This window comes from Procambarus clarkii, chromosome 2 (genome assembly GCF_040958095.1).
Source record: "Procambarus clarkii isolate CNS0578487 chromosome 2, FALCON_Pclarkii_2.0, whole genome shotgun sequence".
Lineage (NCBI taxonomy): Eukaryota > Metazoa > Arthropoda > Malacostraca > Decapoda > Cambaridae > Procambarus > Procambarus clarkii.
In genome coordinates, this window is record NC_091151.1 from 49836115 (window position 1) to 49849318 (window position 13204).

General features: G+C 46.5%; 1 protein-coding gene across 1 annotated transcript; it reads left to right on the forward strand.

The window, feature by feature from the left end:
* The first annotated feature begins 880 nt into the window (after positions 1 to 880).
* Positions 881 to 2916, forward strand: LOC138366593 (germ cell nuclear acidic protein-like). The gene is made up of 2 exons (XM_069327624.1): positions 881 to 1154; positions 2828 to 2916. Exons 1-2 carry the CDS (start codon positions 881 to 883, stop codon positions 2914 to 2916), a joined length of 363 nt encoding a protein of 120 aa, XP_069183725.1.
* The last annotated feature ends 10288 nt before the right edge of the window (positions 2917 to 13204 follow it).

The following is a 13204-nucleotide window of genomic DNA, read 5'->3' on the forward strand; positions in this document are numbered from 1 at the left end:
TGTAAAGGTGGTGTATTGTTGTGTATGAGATGTCTGTAAGTGTCAGATATACAGTTTCAGTTGTAGATATTTTTCTCTGATTTCTGTCAGCGACTCTGCTCGTGTTAGTATTTTTCACTTCAATTTATAATTATAAAGTAAACCTTGAGAAATGTTTGTCAACTATTAATGACATTATATACTTGCCTTATTATAAAGTAATTTGATTTTGTAACAGTTGAAAGAAATCTCATTTTGTTTCTTAAAGTTAATGAGTAGTGGAAGCCTACACCCCGGGAGGAGCTCCGCGACTCTAGTAACCGCCCCATTCCCTCGCATTCAATTAAAATTCCTGGCATTTTCCCTCCTTTATTCTCCATCCCGTCTTTGATACCATTTCCTCCCAGACAATGCCATTTCTGCCACGACATCAGGATAGTTACAAGGCATAAAGAAGATTGCTCCAAGTTTGTGTGTTGAGGAAACATCGCGTTAGGCCAGCCTAGCCTAGCCTAGCCTAGCCTAGCCTATCCTAGAGATCTGAGTGTATATTTATTTCATTGTGGAACAGCCCGTATTAAACACACCTTCTCCCGGGTCTCAGGCGTTGGTACGGTTTGTATAGAACATTTCTCTTTAGAGTGTAAAGCAGAGTGGCTGGAGATGGTTTCCAATCAGAGACAGATAATCCAGAGTGTTGATTATCGTCCTGCCTGCTGGCTCCTTCGACACGGGGCCCACATGTGTGCTTTTGGTACGCTGACCGCTGTTACATGGTGGCTCCTGCCACAGCAGCTAAAAACCAACCTTGATGGCTCCCACAGCATTTATAGCCACTCTTGGCGGCATTTTTCTTGGTAAGCGTCTTGGCTGGCCGAGTCAGGTCTCAGGACGGAAGGTAATGGACCACGAAGTCTCGGAGGACAAGGACCGCGGGCTCTCGGAGGACAAGATCCGCGGGCTCTCGGAGGACAAGGTCCGCGGGCTCCCGGAGGACAAGGTCCGCGGGCTCCCGGAGGACAAGGACCGCGGGCTCTCGGAGGACAAGGTCCGCGGGCTCTCGGAGGACAAGGTCCGCGGGCTCTCGGAGGACAAGGTCCGCGGGCTCTCGGAGGACAAGGACCGCGGGCTCTCGGAGGACAAGGACCGCGGGCTCTCGGAGGACAAGGTCCGCCGTAATAACCAAGGCTTTACCCTATTTCACGGTTGTGTACGTCACGCGTCCCTCTGTTATCTAGGTCTATACCTGCCTCCCCCTTTGTGTTCAAGGTGTACCTGCGTCTTTGTGATATAGGCCTAGCTGCTTCATACATCTCCTGCTTGCGTTTGGGCTTCCTGTCTTGTGCACTGGTGTTTTGTTCTAGGCCTGTCAGCCTGCCTGCTTGCCTGTCAGCCTGCCAGCCTGCCTGCCTGCCTGCCTGCCTGCCTGCCTGCCTGCCAGCCAGCCTGCCAGCCAGCCTGCCTGCCAGCCTGCCTGCCTGCCACTTGTACTCATGTTCCTAGGCATGTTCTTGCTTTTTAATTATTCTCTAGGCCTACCTGCCTCCTGTGTGATCCTAGCCTACATTTATCCCCTTCACCGTGTAGGCATATCTGAATTTATTCCAGTGGTTACACTAGCATAAATGACCGTGAGTAAATTGTTAAACAAGTGTCTAGGTTAGTGAGCTGCTCTTCTTATCTCTGTTTTTGTTTTACTCTGCAAAAAAGTAAGGACAAGAGAATTGGTGTTTGTTGTCCAATAGCCTGGCGGCAAACACCTGTCCTTGTACCTGATTGGCTCAGCAGGGGGGGGATGACATCATGCTGGGATGCTGTCCAGAGATGCGGTAAGGAGCAAAATCCCATAACATCATCATCTCGTCGTCGGCCTTATCCGCTCCCCAAACAGTGAGGTGTAAATATCTAGGCTTTTGAGCAGCAGAGAGAGCTGAAAGACCCATTGTGAAAGCGAGGATTTTCTGCTCTGTAGCACTGGACACAGCGCGGGTTAAGGACAGGGGGCAGGCGAGGCGGTGTTTCATTATTTCAATATAAATTGGTTCTCCAATTTATATTGAATTTATTTTATATTGAATTGATTTTATTTATATGGTTCAAAGTAGGAAGTGATAAATATTCATACTAGAGCACACTGAATAGTCGGCTCCTGGAGGAAGTCGAGGTTGGAGAGAAGTTCCAGAGGTTCCAGGTTCAGCCACTTGGGCAGGACGGTAGAGCGACGGTCTCGTTTCATGCAGGTCGGCGTTCAATCCCCCGACCGTCCACAAGTGGTTGGCCACCATTCCTTCCCCCCCCCCCCCCGTCCCAACCCAAATCCTTATCCTGATCCCTTCCAAGTGCTATATAGTCGTAATGGCCTGGCGCTTGCCCCCTGATAATTCCCTCCCTCCAGGACTAGTGGCTGGAGTGTCTCAACAAGTCCAACAAATAAAATCTGAATTATAAAAATTGAAGTGCTGTATTTGTCATTTATTTACATTAAACAAAAATTAACTCTGAAAAATTGCAGTTAGTCTTCTCTCTCGCACGCACGCACGCGCGCACGCATACAGTAGATATGATAGAGGAAAATTAGATCAGGAGTCAGTACATTAGCTATATAACCGACGGTTAGAAAGGCGGGGTCCAAGAGCTAACAACTCGATCCTGAAGGCACAAATAGTAAATACACACAGACACGCACGCACGCTTTAACGAGCATTCCCTGCAAGATAACTGACAAAAAAGTATATTGAACAGAATAGCAAAGCAACATAGCTTTAGTGAAGACAAATGCTCCCTAACAAACCTCACTGATAAGAACTTCATTGCAGACAAGAACTATTTTATTCTATTGTATTTTTAGGTTTTAAACGTCTTTCCACGCAGTTCCTCAGCCAAGACTTGTATATACAAGTTAGGAAAACAAGTTTGGATAAGAGCAAGTGCATTTAACTGGGAGTTGAGCCCACTGGATAACTTCAAGTTCAAGTAAGTTTATTGAGAAGAGAAAGTACATCACATAAGGACAGAGTAGCTTTGGCTATTTTTACCCTCACTCCCACTGGATAAGATGTCACTTAGCGGACCGCAAGACGTGAGGCCGAGCGATGAGGGGCCGAGATTGTAGGTCGGTGACAGGTGGTCCTCACGGGGGACCTTCACCACCACACCTGATCTACATCTACGGGAAGGACATAGCTGAAGAAATAGCTTCACGGGCTAAGGGCTCACCATAGCCCGTGCTGCTTTGAACTTTTTGTTCCAAGTAGAGAATCTTAAACAACACAACTTCACGGGCAGCAATATTTGACGTAAATAGACGAGGAATATGCATTTGAGCTGCACAGTCTTACGGTGGTGACCGACTACCACGAACAGTGACTATCTATCCACGTGTCACATGCAGACCAGGTAACACCCGGCCACCGTGGGACGCTCCGGACCACCATGGGACGCTCCGGACCACCGGGGGACGCTCCGGACCACCGGGGGACGCTCCGGACCACCGGGGGACGCTCCGGACCACCAGGGGACGCTCCGGACCACCGTGGGACGCTCCGGACCACCGTGGGACGCTCGGAACCACCGTGGGACGCTCCGGACCACCGGGGGACGCTCCGGACCACCGTGGGACGCTCCGGACCACCGGGGGACGCTCCGGACCACCGGGGGACGCTCCGGACCACCGTGGGACGCTCCGGACCACCGGGGGACGCTCCGGACCACCGTGGGACGCTCCGGACCACCGGGGGACGCTCTGGACCACCGTGGGACGCTCCGGACCACCGTGGGACGCTCCGGACCACCGTGGGACGCTCCGGACCACTGGGGGACGAACACGACACTAAGTGAGAGCGACAATAACAAAACATCAGCTAACAATAAGCGTCATGCTGCCATGTGTGTGTGTGTTCTAAACTGTATATGTAATATTTGTTGATATTTTGGTGATGTGGTAAAAGGAGACTTTGGAGCTTATGGAAACATGTATTGGGGACGACAGTCGTCTGTTCTTGTGTACGGAGGGTGATAGTCACATGCTCATATGTTTTTTTTTGTTTAATACTCGTGTGTTGAGTTGAGAGCGACAGGTTGTTGTTTTTGTTAAAGATTCGCTACTTGGAACAAAATGTTCCAAGTAGCACGGGCTATGGTGAGCCCGTAGTTGAGAGAGCGACAGGTGTTTCGTTTATGAGAATGGCGACGACGAAGTGACGACAGATGAGTCAGGAAGGCGGGCTCTTGGGCTCAAGGAAGGCTGTCAAGACCACGCATGTTACCCAGTCGTGTCCACCCGCTGACAAAGGCGACGACCGCTGATGCTCCAACTCTGTGCTTATTACAGTCTCAGACTTCAGACTTTACTCGGTTAAGGATGTTGAGTTTCTTTTTATAAGTATAATTGATTTTGATTTTCCTATTTGTTTTGCCCGGAGGCTCTAATCTGAGCCCGGCCCGAGGCCAGGAGTGATGAACCTGATCAACCAGTCTGACTGTTCAGACCCTTTGGAGGTTACATCTTAAATTATGCCACTATCTCTACCGACACTGATCTCAGACATCGCCGCACTTGCCGCAAATCTTATGATTCATTAAGAATTGTTAATGGTCCAGACCACCGGGAGAACGCGTAGAAATGTCTACCATTTCTACAGTAGTTATCCGACACGCGTGTTGAGGAAATTGTATAGAGATTCCGAACGTTAGAAGATTTTTCGTAGTCTCATTTTGGGTCGGCTTCATGTCTCCACGTGAGCATAGTTACACGTCTTGGGGGCCCCTAATCTGTCCTGCCTCGCTGACCCCAGCTAGCTCCCAGAGCCAGAGAGATTTCTCCCGTCGCCAGTCGCCCTAGAGAGGCCATACGCCGTGTTCACTATCACTAAGTCATCACTGGTTCTGCCGCTCTGCTTCACGTCTGCTGCTGCTGCTGCTGCTGCACAGGAAAATAAAGCAAAGCAGATTTATTGTTGGAAGACTACACAGGTGCCGTCGACCACGCGGGAAGAATTAGAGTCGTGGATCAAGTCGTTTATTATGTCATAGTTGCCGCTACAGACCTGCCAGGGAGCACGTGTCCTCTGCTCGGGCGTCCCTCAAGCCTCGTATCCTTGTGCTCCAGACTCCCCCAACCTGAGCGCTCGGCTCTGGTGATACCAACCACTTGCCGGCCAGTCGTCGTCTAGTTCAAGTTTGTCTTGAACCACTTAATGTTCTTCGCTGACACTAATAAACCATAACTTCTTTTCTCGAACCGTTTTATAAAGTCACACCTCACTTTTGTAAATGTAAATCGGTGTAAATAATATATTGTGGTAATGTTTTACAGTCATACTTGGAATTCGCCTCTTGATTAATTACTCATAATCTAGGGTGAATCGGTGTACAAGACCCAGTGCCAGCGAATGATATATATGCCCATACCTATTGCAAGACTCACTTCGGGTCGACTCTAGCATGAAGTGTGAGGCTTCTTGCCCACGATTGACTTTGCTCGGGTAATCAGTTGATCTCCTTAGCCCTTACCGGCGGCGTTACACACGGAGTAGCCATCTTGAGACTCGCAGGGACGGTGAAGAAGACTGTCTTGGTACCATATCCTTCACAGCTAACATGGAATTTGGCCAGGTTATATGTGCATGTCCATTGTTAGCTGACTCTGTGGGTGCGGTGTCATCGGGGAGACAGTCAAGCGTCCATTTGATGATGTCAAAAGCTTTATTTGTAACATTAGGTCGGGTTGTGTGTGTGTGTGTGTGTGTGTGTGTGTGTGTGTGTGTGTGTGTGTGTGTGTGTGTGTGTGTGTGTGTGTGTGTGTGTGTGTGTGTGTATTCACCTTTTTGTGCCTGCAGGATCGTGCACTGACTCTTGGATCCCGCCTTTTGAGCATCGGTTGTTTATAGCAATGACTCCGGTCCGGCACACACACACACACACCGGTGTGTGTGTGTGTGTGTGTGTGTGTGTGTGTGTGTGTGTGTGTGCGTGTGTGTGTGTGTGCGTGTGTGTGTGTGTGTGTGTGTGTGTGTGTGTGTGTGTGTGTGTGTGTGTGTGTGTGTGTGTGTGTGTGTGTGTGTGTTTGTGTGCGTGTTTGAGAGAGACTCCCAGGGGTCTTCGTTACACTGTTAGCGCCATCTGTGTTATCGGAGGCCGCTGGCACACCATTATCTCTGTATTGCAGATTAGTGGTTTGACCTTCAATTATTTTACCTGCATAAATTATATCTCCCGTACGTTCAAGGTACGTTCCTCGAGTACTTTAAGTCGCTCCTACCATCTTTGATTCTTGTTTGTCTGTGAGCCGTAAGACCTCTTTTTATGAGAAAATATCGAGATGGTAGAAAGGGATCGAACCGGCATTCATCGGGTCCGATCCCATCGTACAGCTTCAAAATTTTCCCATAGACATACCACGTTCTTGTGCAACCTGTCCTCCTCCTCCTCCTCCTCCTCCTACAAAGAACGTCGCTTTTCGCACGTATGCGTTACATAAGACCAAATATTGTCGTACTAGAAAATGGAAGCTGCTCCCGAAAGTGACGTACTGGCCCGTTTTCTGTTTTGGGTCCTCTGGTAGGTTAGGATAAGGGCAATTTAAATTGACCGTTTTCTTGATGTTGGAGAACTTTAGGAGGACGGACTGGCTGGTGATTGTACTCCCTCTCGGGCACAATCGTCACTTCATCCGGGCGGGTTATCTTGAGATGATTTCGGGGTTTAGCGTCCCCGCGGCCCGGTCCTCGACCAGGCCTCATTTTTGTTACACCCCCCTCCCGGGAAGCAGCCCGTAGCAGCTGTCTAACTCCCAGGTACCTATTTACTGCTAGGTAACAGGGATATCAGGGTGAAAGACATAGTTTGTCCATTTGTCTCCGCCTCCACCGGGAATCGAACCCGGAACCTCAGGACTACGAATCCCAAGCGCTGTCCACTCAGCTGTCAGGCGCCGGGTTGGGTGGTTTCTCCGACGTTGTTGATACCTTGTGTTTTAGCCTCTGTGTACACAAATTGATGTCAAACGTAAGCATTTGTGCACTCTAGACCCGCAGCCCCAACCCCTTGGGCTGGACGGTAGAGCGACGGTCTCGCGTCATGCAGGTCGGCGTTCAATCCCCCGACCGTCCAAGTGGTTGGGCACCATTCCTTTCCATCCCGTCCCATACCAAATCCTTATCCTGATTGATTGATCGATAAAGATTAAGCCACCCCAAGAGATGGCATGGGCATAAATAGCCCGTAACCTTATCCTGACTCCCCTTATAAGTGCTAGTGATGGCTTGCCGCCTTCCCTACCTTATCTTACCTTGAGGTTCCCCTAATATGTTTATTGTTTGTGATGTGTCTCTATGGATGTATTAACACGATGTACTGAACGGGGTGAGAATAGCTTGAGCTACCTCATCCCTTTGTGTGTATTTTACCTCAATAAACTTATTTCATTTTCAATTTGAGGTTCCCCTGATAATTCCTTCCTTCCAGACCCGCAGGCTACCTGAGAGTCAAAAATTGTTAGAATGTTGTGTTCATTCAAACTTGAATGTGACCTGACCAGTAATTATCTTGAGTAAGACAACAGGGTCTTGAGACGTGTAATGTGTTATCTCACATTTCACACTAACATACATCATTAGCAATCGCAGTGTGATTCCTTCCCGAGTTTCGGACAAGGAACTCGGCAGTCATACTGCATACATTTCACACTAACATACTTAAAATAAAAATGATTTTTTTTTTTTTAGATAAAATCCGCCAAAGGTCTTCTACTTTTTGGTAGGGGGGTTGCAGATCTCCATTATCGTATGTCCCTCTGTTGTTGGCATTACTATTATCTATTCTTGCTGTTCGGTTTCCTCTAATAATTATATTTCCTCATTACCTGGTATCCTCCTGGGAAGTTTGTACTCTATAAAACTTGTAAGTTTCGCTTCCATAATTGTGATAATGTGTGTGTTCTTTTCTACCAACCTTTTGTAATGGTTCCCATTTTTTTTGTAATGCCATCTGAGCATTTAATGCTACTCGTATCTGCTGGGGTGATTTGATTTTGTTTACAAAATAGTAGTAATTCCTGTTGTTTAAAGTTTAATCTTCATAGGGGAAGGTTTTTTCAGGGATATTCCTGCACGGGCCCTAAGCCTCTGGCTGGCCCACTAAGTGTTGCTTGTTTCTGTTTTACTCGGGCGGAGTATGAGTATTTATGACTCGTATACGGGAATGTGTACATGTGTGTGGAGCTAGGCACTACTGCCTGCTCCTTTGAATGGGTGCCTTGTCAGGCTGTTGTATACTTGTCTACCTGGCACTCTCTTTGATATTTCCTGGTTTCCTAGTGTTACACTTCCCTCTTTTTCTTCACTTACTCCTTTTCCACCTCATATATGGCTATTGTATACTTCTTGGTACTTTCCTCCATCTCGTAAATTCTTCTTTTTCTGCCATTATATATTAAAGTTTACTGTTCTTGAAGATAACATTCACTGGTCGATTATTTTCATTCTGAAACTTATCGAGCCTATATTAATACTCTATTTCCATAGTTAACACTCTAGCCTGAATTTTGGTGAGAATTTCTGCAGTTTCTGCCTGGTCTCGTTCTGTGGCGAGGGAGATACTGAGACAAGACAGCTGGTTACACAGAATGGACCCACATTTAGACCTGTGCAGAGACTATACAGACGTTAAGACACACACACACACACACACACACAGGGCTGGCAAGAGAGGCGCTTGAGCTCCATCAGACCACCACAGTCATTAGCGCTGTGTAACTTATGCATGGCAGCTATTATCCTCCTCATCGCTGTGCATTAAGAGAAAATTGAAGGCATAATTTGTGATATTAAGGGAGTTGTTGGTGTGATCGACGTGCTGTGTTCAAGGGGGGGGATTAGGGGAGGGGGGGGAGTGGTTAAGGGGCTGGGGAGATTTCTTGGTGGGATTAAAGAGGGGTGGGGGAGCAAAATATGTGAACGTTATAGAAGGTGGGAAGAGAGGATGGAGAAAGAAATGGAAGGAAGGAGAAACGAGAAAGAGGGAAGAGGAGAATGAACATGAGAGGGAATGTGAAAGCGGAAGTGAAACAAAACTTTATATTTTTCTATGAAAAGACTAAATATTTCAGAAATTTATTTTTTCCATAAGTTGCCATTGTCCTTAAATACAAGTAGGCCTTTGTGGCTAATATATTCAACCAGATTATTATTCCCTATAAAAACATTAATTCAAGCTATATATATATATATATATATATATATATATATATATATATATATATATATATATATATATATATATTATATATATATATATATATATATATATATATATATATATATATATATTATATATATATATATATATATATATTATATATATATATATATATATATATATATATATATAATATATATATATGTTCATTTCCCCCGGCGTCTATATATTTACTCAGAGCTTGAGGATTGATTTCCAAATTCCAGCCCAAACGGCTTCACTCGGCAGCGACCAGCGACCACACTATAAGCGAGAACCTAATGCAGCAAATTTGTCTTAACAACAGGTACCATAATCCGTTGAAAAATGCGACGTATTGGTGTAACTTAAAGCATCATGATATTGACGATCTCTGAGCCTCATGCCCAATAGGTTTAGAGAGGACGCAGACGGTTAGTCTCAACAACGTGGCTGTTAGACACCAAATTGATTGATTGATTGAAGATTAAGCCACACAAGAAGAGGCTTAATTAAGAAGATTAAGCCACAGGAAGAGGCTTGGCACGGGCTATTCATGCGCGTGCCAAGAGGTTGCACGGGCATGAATAGCCCGTAAACCAAGTGAGTTGGAGGAAACGTACATATACAAGGTAAGAAGAATGATGAAAGGTGAGAAGCAAACCATAGTAAAGTAAACCATAAGTAAACCATAGCACTTAATAGGTATACAGAAAACTCCAGAAGACCTCATGATGATGAAGAGAAAAGCGGTGAAATAGAGACAAAAGAGATAACGACAAGAGACACAAAAAAGCAAAACTGAACAAGATTTCTTCAGAGAGCCTGAGAGGCTAGAGCAAAGACAGATCACGTGTGATTGATTGATGATTGATGAAGAATAAGCCACCCAAAAGGTGGCACGGGCATGAATAGCCCGTAAGTGGTGGCTCTTTTGAGCCATTACCAGTATCAAGAGCTGATACTGGAGATCTGTGGAGGTGGGACTGCACCCTGCGTGACGGGAAATGTCTCCCGTGAGATCACGTGTGTTAACGTTTAGAACATTTACCCCCGAGTACTGAGAAAGGTACAAGACATCTCCACAGGTGCCGGGACTAAGGTTAATGTTGGGCACGTTGTGTATGGGAGCCGATTCGATAAGACGGCGGTTGAGAAGATTAGAGGCAGGAAATATTAGTTAAGAAGACCCATCTAACGGATGATTCGAGTCGCTAACATGACAGAATTGTGTCTGGAGACTAAACACTTTTGTCTTTCTGTAATTTGGCATTAAGAATTAAGGCAGTTTCACCAAAGTATCAGAGAGGACACGACGTCCAATACGTCGCCGACGACGACCAAGCTAACAAGTTGCATATTTTTTTTTCCCGGCGTGGCACAGCAAAGGACCGCGTGGCACAGCCTAGGACAGCGTGGCACAGCAGAGCACAGCGTGTGATAGCAACAGTGACGGCACCGAAATATTCCAAGCTTATTCTAGTTGCTGTATACCCCCAGAATGCTTCATCATAAGCTCCCAGTACTCTTCTCTTGATTATGTTAGCCAAAATATCGTCAAAAACTCTTAACCTGATATTCCAGGGCCAGAAACAGGTTACAAATGGACCTATTTACACTATCGTGGCCCTGTAGTGTTTTTGTTACGGCTGCGACACCTTGTCTGACTTACCAATCGGCAAAAACCTTCCCACGATCTCATTAGCTCGCTATTCACCTGGCAGACGTCTGGTGGTGGTGGTGTGGTGGTGCAATCTGTGTGTGGTTGTGACTCCATCCCCAGGGCCTGTGATGGTGTGGGGTGGGGTGGCGTGGTGGGGGGAATTATCACGTAAGTGGGCATCCCGCTATGCTTTTAAGATCCCTTCACCAGGTGTGTGGTGTAACGAGAGACCTCCAGCCAGGCGGAGTGAGTGTTGGGGCCAGCGACCACCACTGGGGATGGGAGAGGTGAGAATGTGGTGGGTTACCCTGGTGGGAATTCATTCTCTCTCTCTCTCTCTCTCTCTCTCTCTCTCTCTCTCTCTCTCTCTCTCTCTCTCTCTCTCTCTCTCTCTCTCTCTCTCTCTCTCTCTCTCTCTCTCTTATGAGTGGGTGGGGTCACTGGCACTATTGTAAGAAAGGTGTGTGGGTCATTGCCACCATTGTGAAGTGGCTTCACATAAATTGAATATTTTATGTCAATATGTTTTCAGTATTTCTCTAAAATTGTGGCGTAGAGACACTCTACATAACATGATCTATAATTATCATTTGTTTTTTTAATGTTTATTCTAATGCTTCCCTTTAAAATCATCTAGTGTGTTTTGTGATTGTCTGAATTATTTGGGGCAGGTTGAAGCCACTGTTGATAGACTTAGTCAGCTGGGCACTGGAAAGATTCTTCCAGAACTAACAATGTAATCTGGACCCCCAGTCATTCAGTGTTCTGGATCCCAGTCATTCAGTGTGTTCTGGATCCCAGTCATTCAGTGGGTTCTGGATCCCAGTCATTCAGTGGGTTCTGGACCCCAGTCATTCAGTGGGTTCTGGATCCCAGTCATTCAGTGTGTTCTGGATCCCAGTCATTCAGTGGGTTCTGGATCCCAGTCATTCAGTGGGTTCTGGATCCCAGTCATTCAGTGGGTTCTGGATCCCAGTCATTCAGTGGGTTCTGGATCCCAGTCATTCAGGGTGTTCTGGATTCTAGTTACTGGAAAGTTGGTGTTCATTTCTTAAGTCACCGTGATGGCGCTTGCCATTTTCTTCCACAGCCGAAGGCTTCCTTTATCTCACCCGGTCAGCAAGCTCCCCATCTCTTCTAATCAATGTCTAAGATACTGTTCATCACTGTCGTCCAGTGTCACTGTCCAAGGCAGCGTGAAGGCTGAGTGCCACTCTGAGGGCAGAGGGCAGTAACCTTGCCCCAAACACCAGCAGTACGTACGACTGTTGGAGTGAACGTACACGGTGAAACGAATATCATATTCTACTCTCTAATGCTGTATTGTCGCAAAACACACACACACACACACACACACACACACACACACACACACACACACACACACACACACACACACACACACACACAGGGACGTTAGAAAGAATTTTGTCAGAGTAGTTAACAGATAGGATGAATTAGGAAGTGATGTGGTGGAGGCTGACTCCATACACAGATTCAAATGTAGATATGATAGAGCCCAGTAGGCTCAGGAACCTGTACATTAGTTGACAGTTGAGAGGCGGGACCAAAGAGCCAGAGCTCAACCCCCCGCAAGCACAACTGGGCGAGTACACACACACACACACACACACACGAATGTGTATGCATAGTAATAATAATACTAGTTAAAACTTGTGTATTAGTAGTGTAGCCGCGCGCGTGTGTGTGTGTCGGGATAAACATCGCCTCGTCTTAGAATGATGTAAACCAGAATGTTGTTTACAACTCGCAGCGTTCAATGCCCATTCACCCATTAGGGTCCAGTATAGACTGTGGGTGCGTGCAGCTGTGGCTAAGATATACTATCTAGTTAAGAGGACCTGGCGCTTACATCCGTGCTACGCTTGTTTGGTCATGGGTAGTACACACACTCGCTACTACTGTGTAATTAGCCTAATGATCCGGGCTAATTACTGGGGTTAGGGAAATCTTGGCGTGCCGAGGCTAATCTGGTCAAATTAGGCGCCATTTATTTCAAAATATGGCCACTTGGCGCACTAATGCATGTTTGAGCTTTTTTGGAGGGGGAGGAGGGGGGAGTGTACCCGCTGTGTACCGTCAGTTGGTTCACTGTGGTTCACCACTAACACAGGACAGTGAGGATAGTGCTTATATTCACTGCCACACAGGACAGTGAGTATGGTGGTCATATTCACTGCCACACAGGACAGTGAGGATAATGCTCATATTCACTGCCACACAGGACAGGCTCATTCATACCACAATAGGTCTAAATCCAAGATTTGAACACTTGTTGATTATGACCGGATGAAATCTATATATCGGATCTTGTACACTTTCAATACA

Excerpts from the sequence above, each read along its gene's own strand:
- LOC138366593 (XM_069327624.1), top strand. The coding sequence starts at position 881 with ATGGACCACGAAGTCTCGGAGGACAAGGACCGCGGGCTCTCGGAGGAC. Across the intron at positions 1,155-2,827 it reads CTCGGAGGACAAGGTCCGCC|GTTTTAAACGTCTTTCCACG; the intron begins GTAATAACCAAG and ends TTGTATTTTTAG.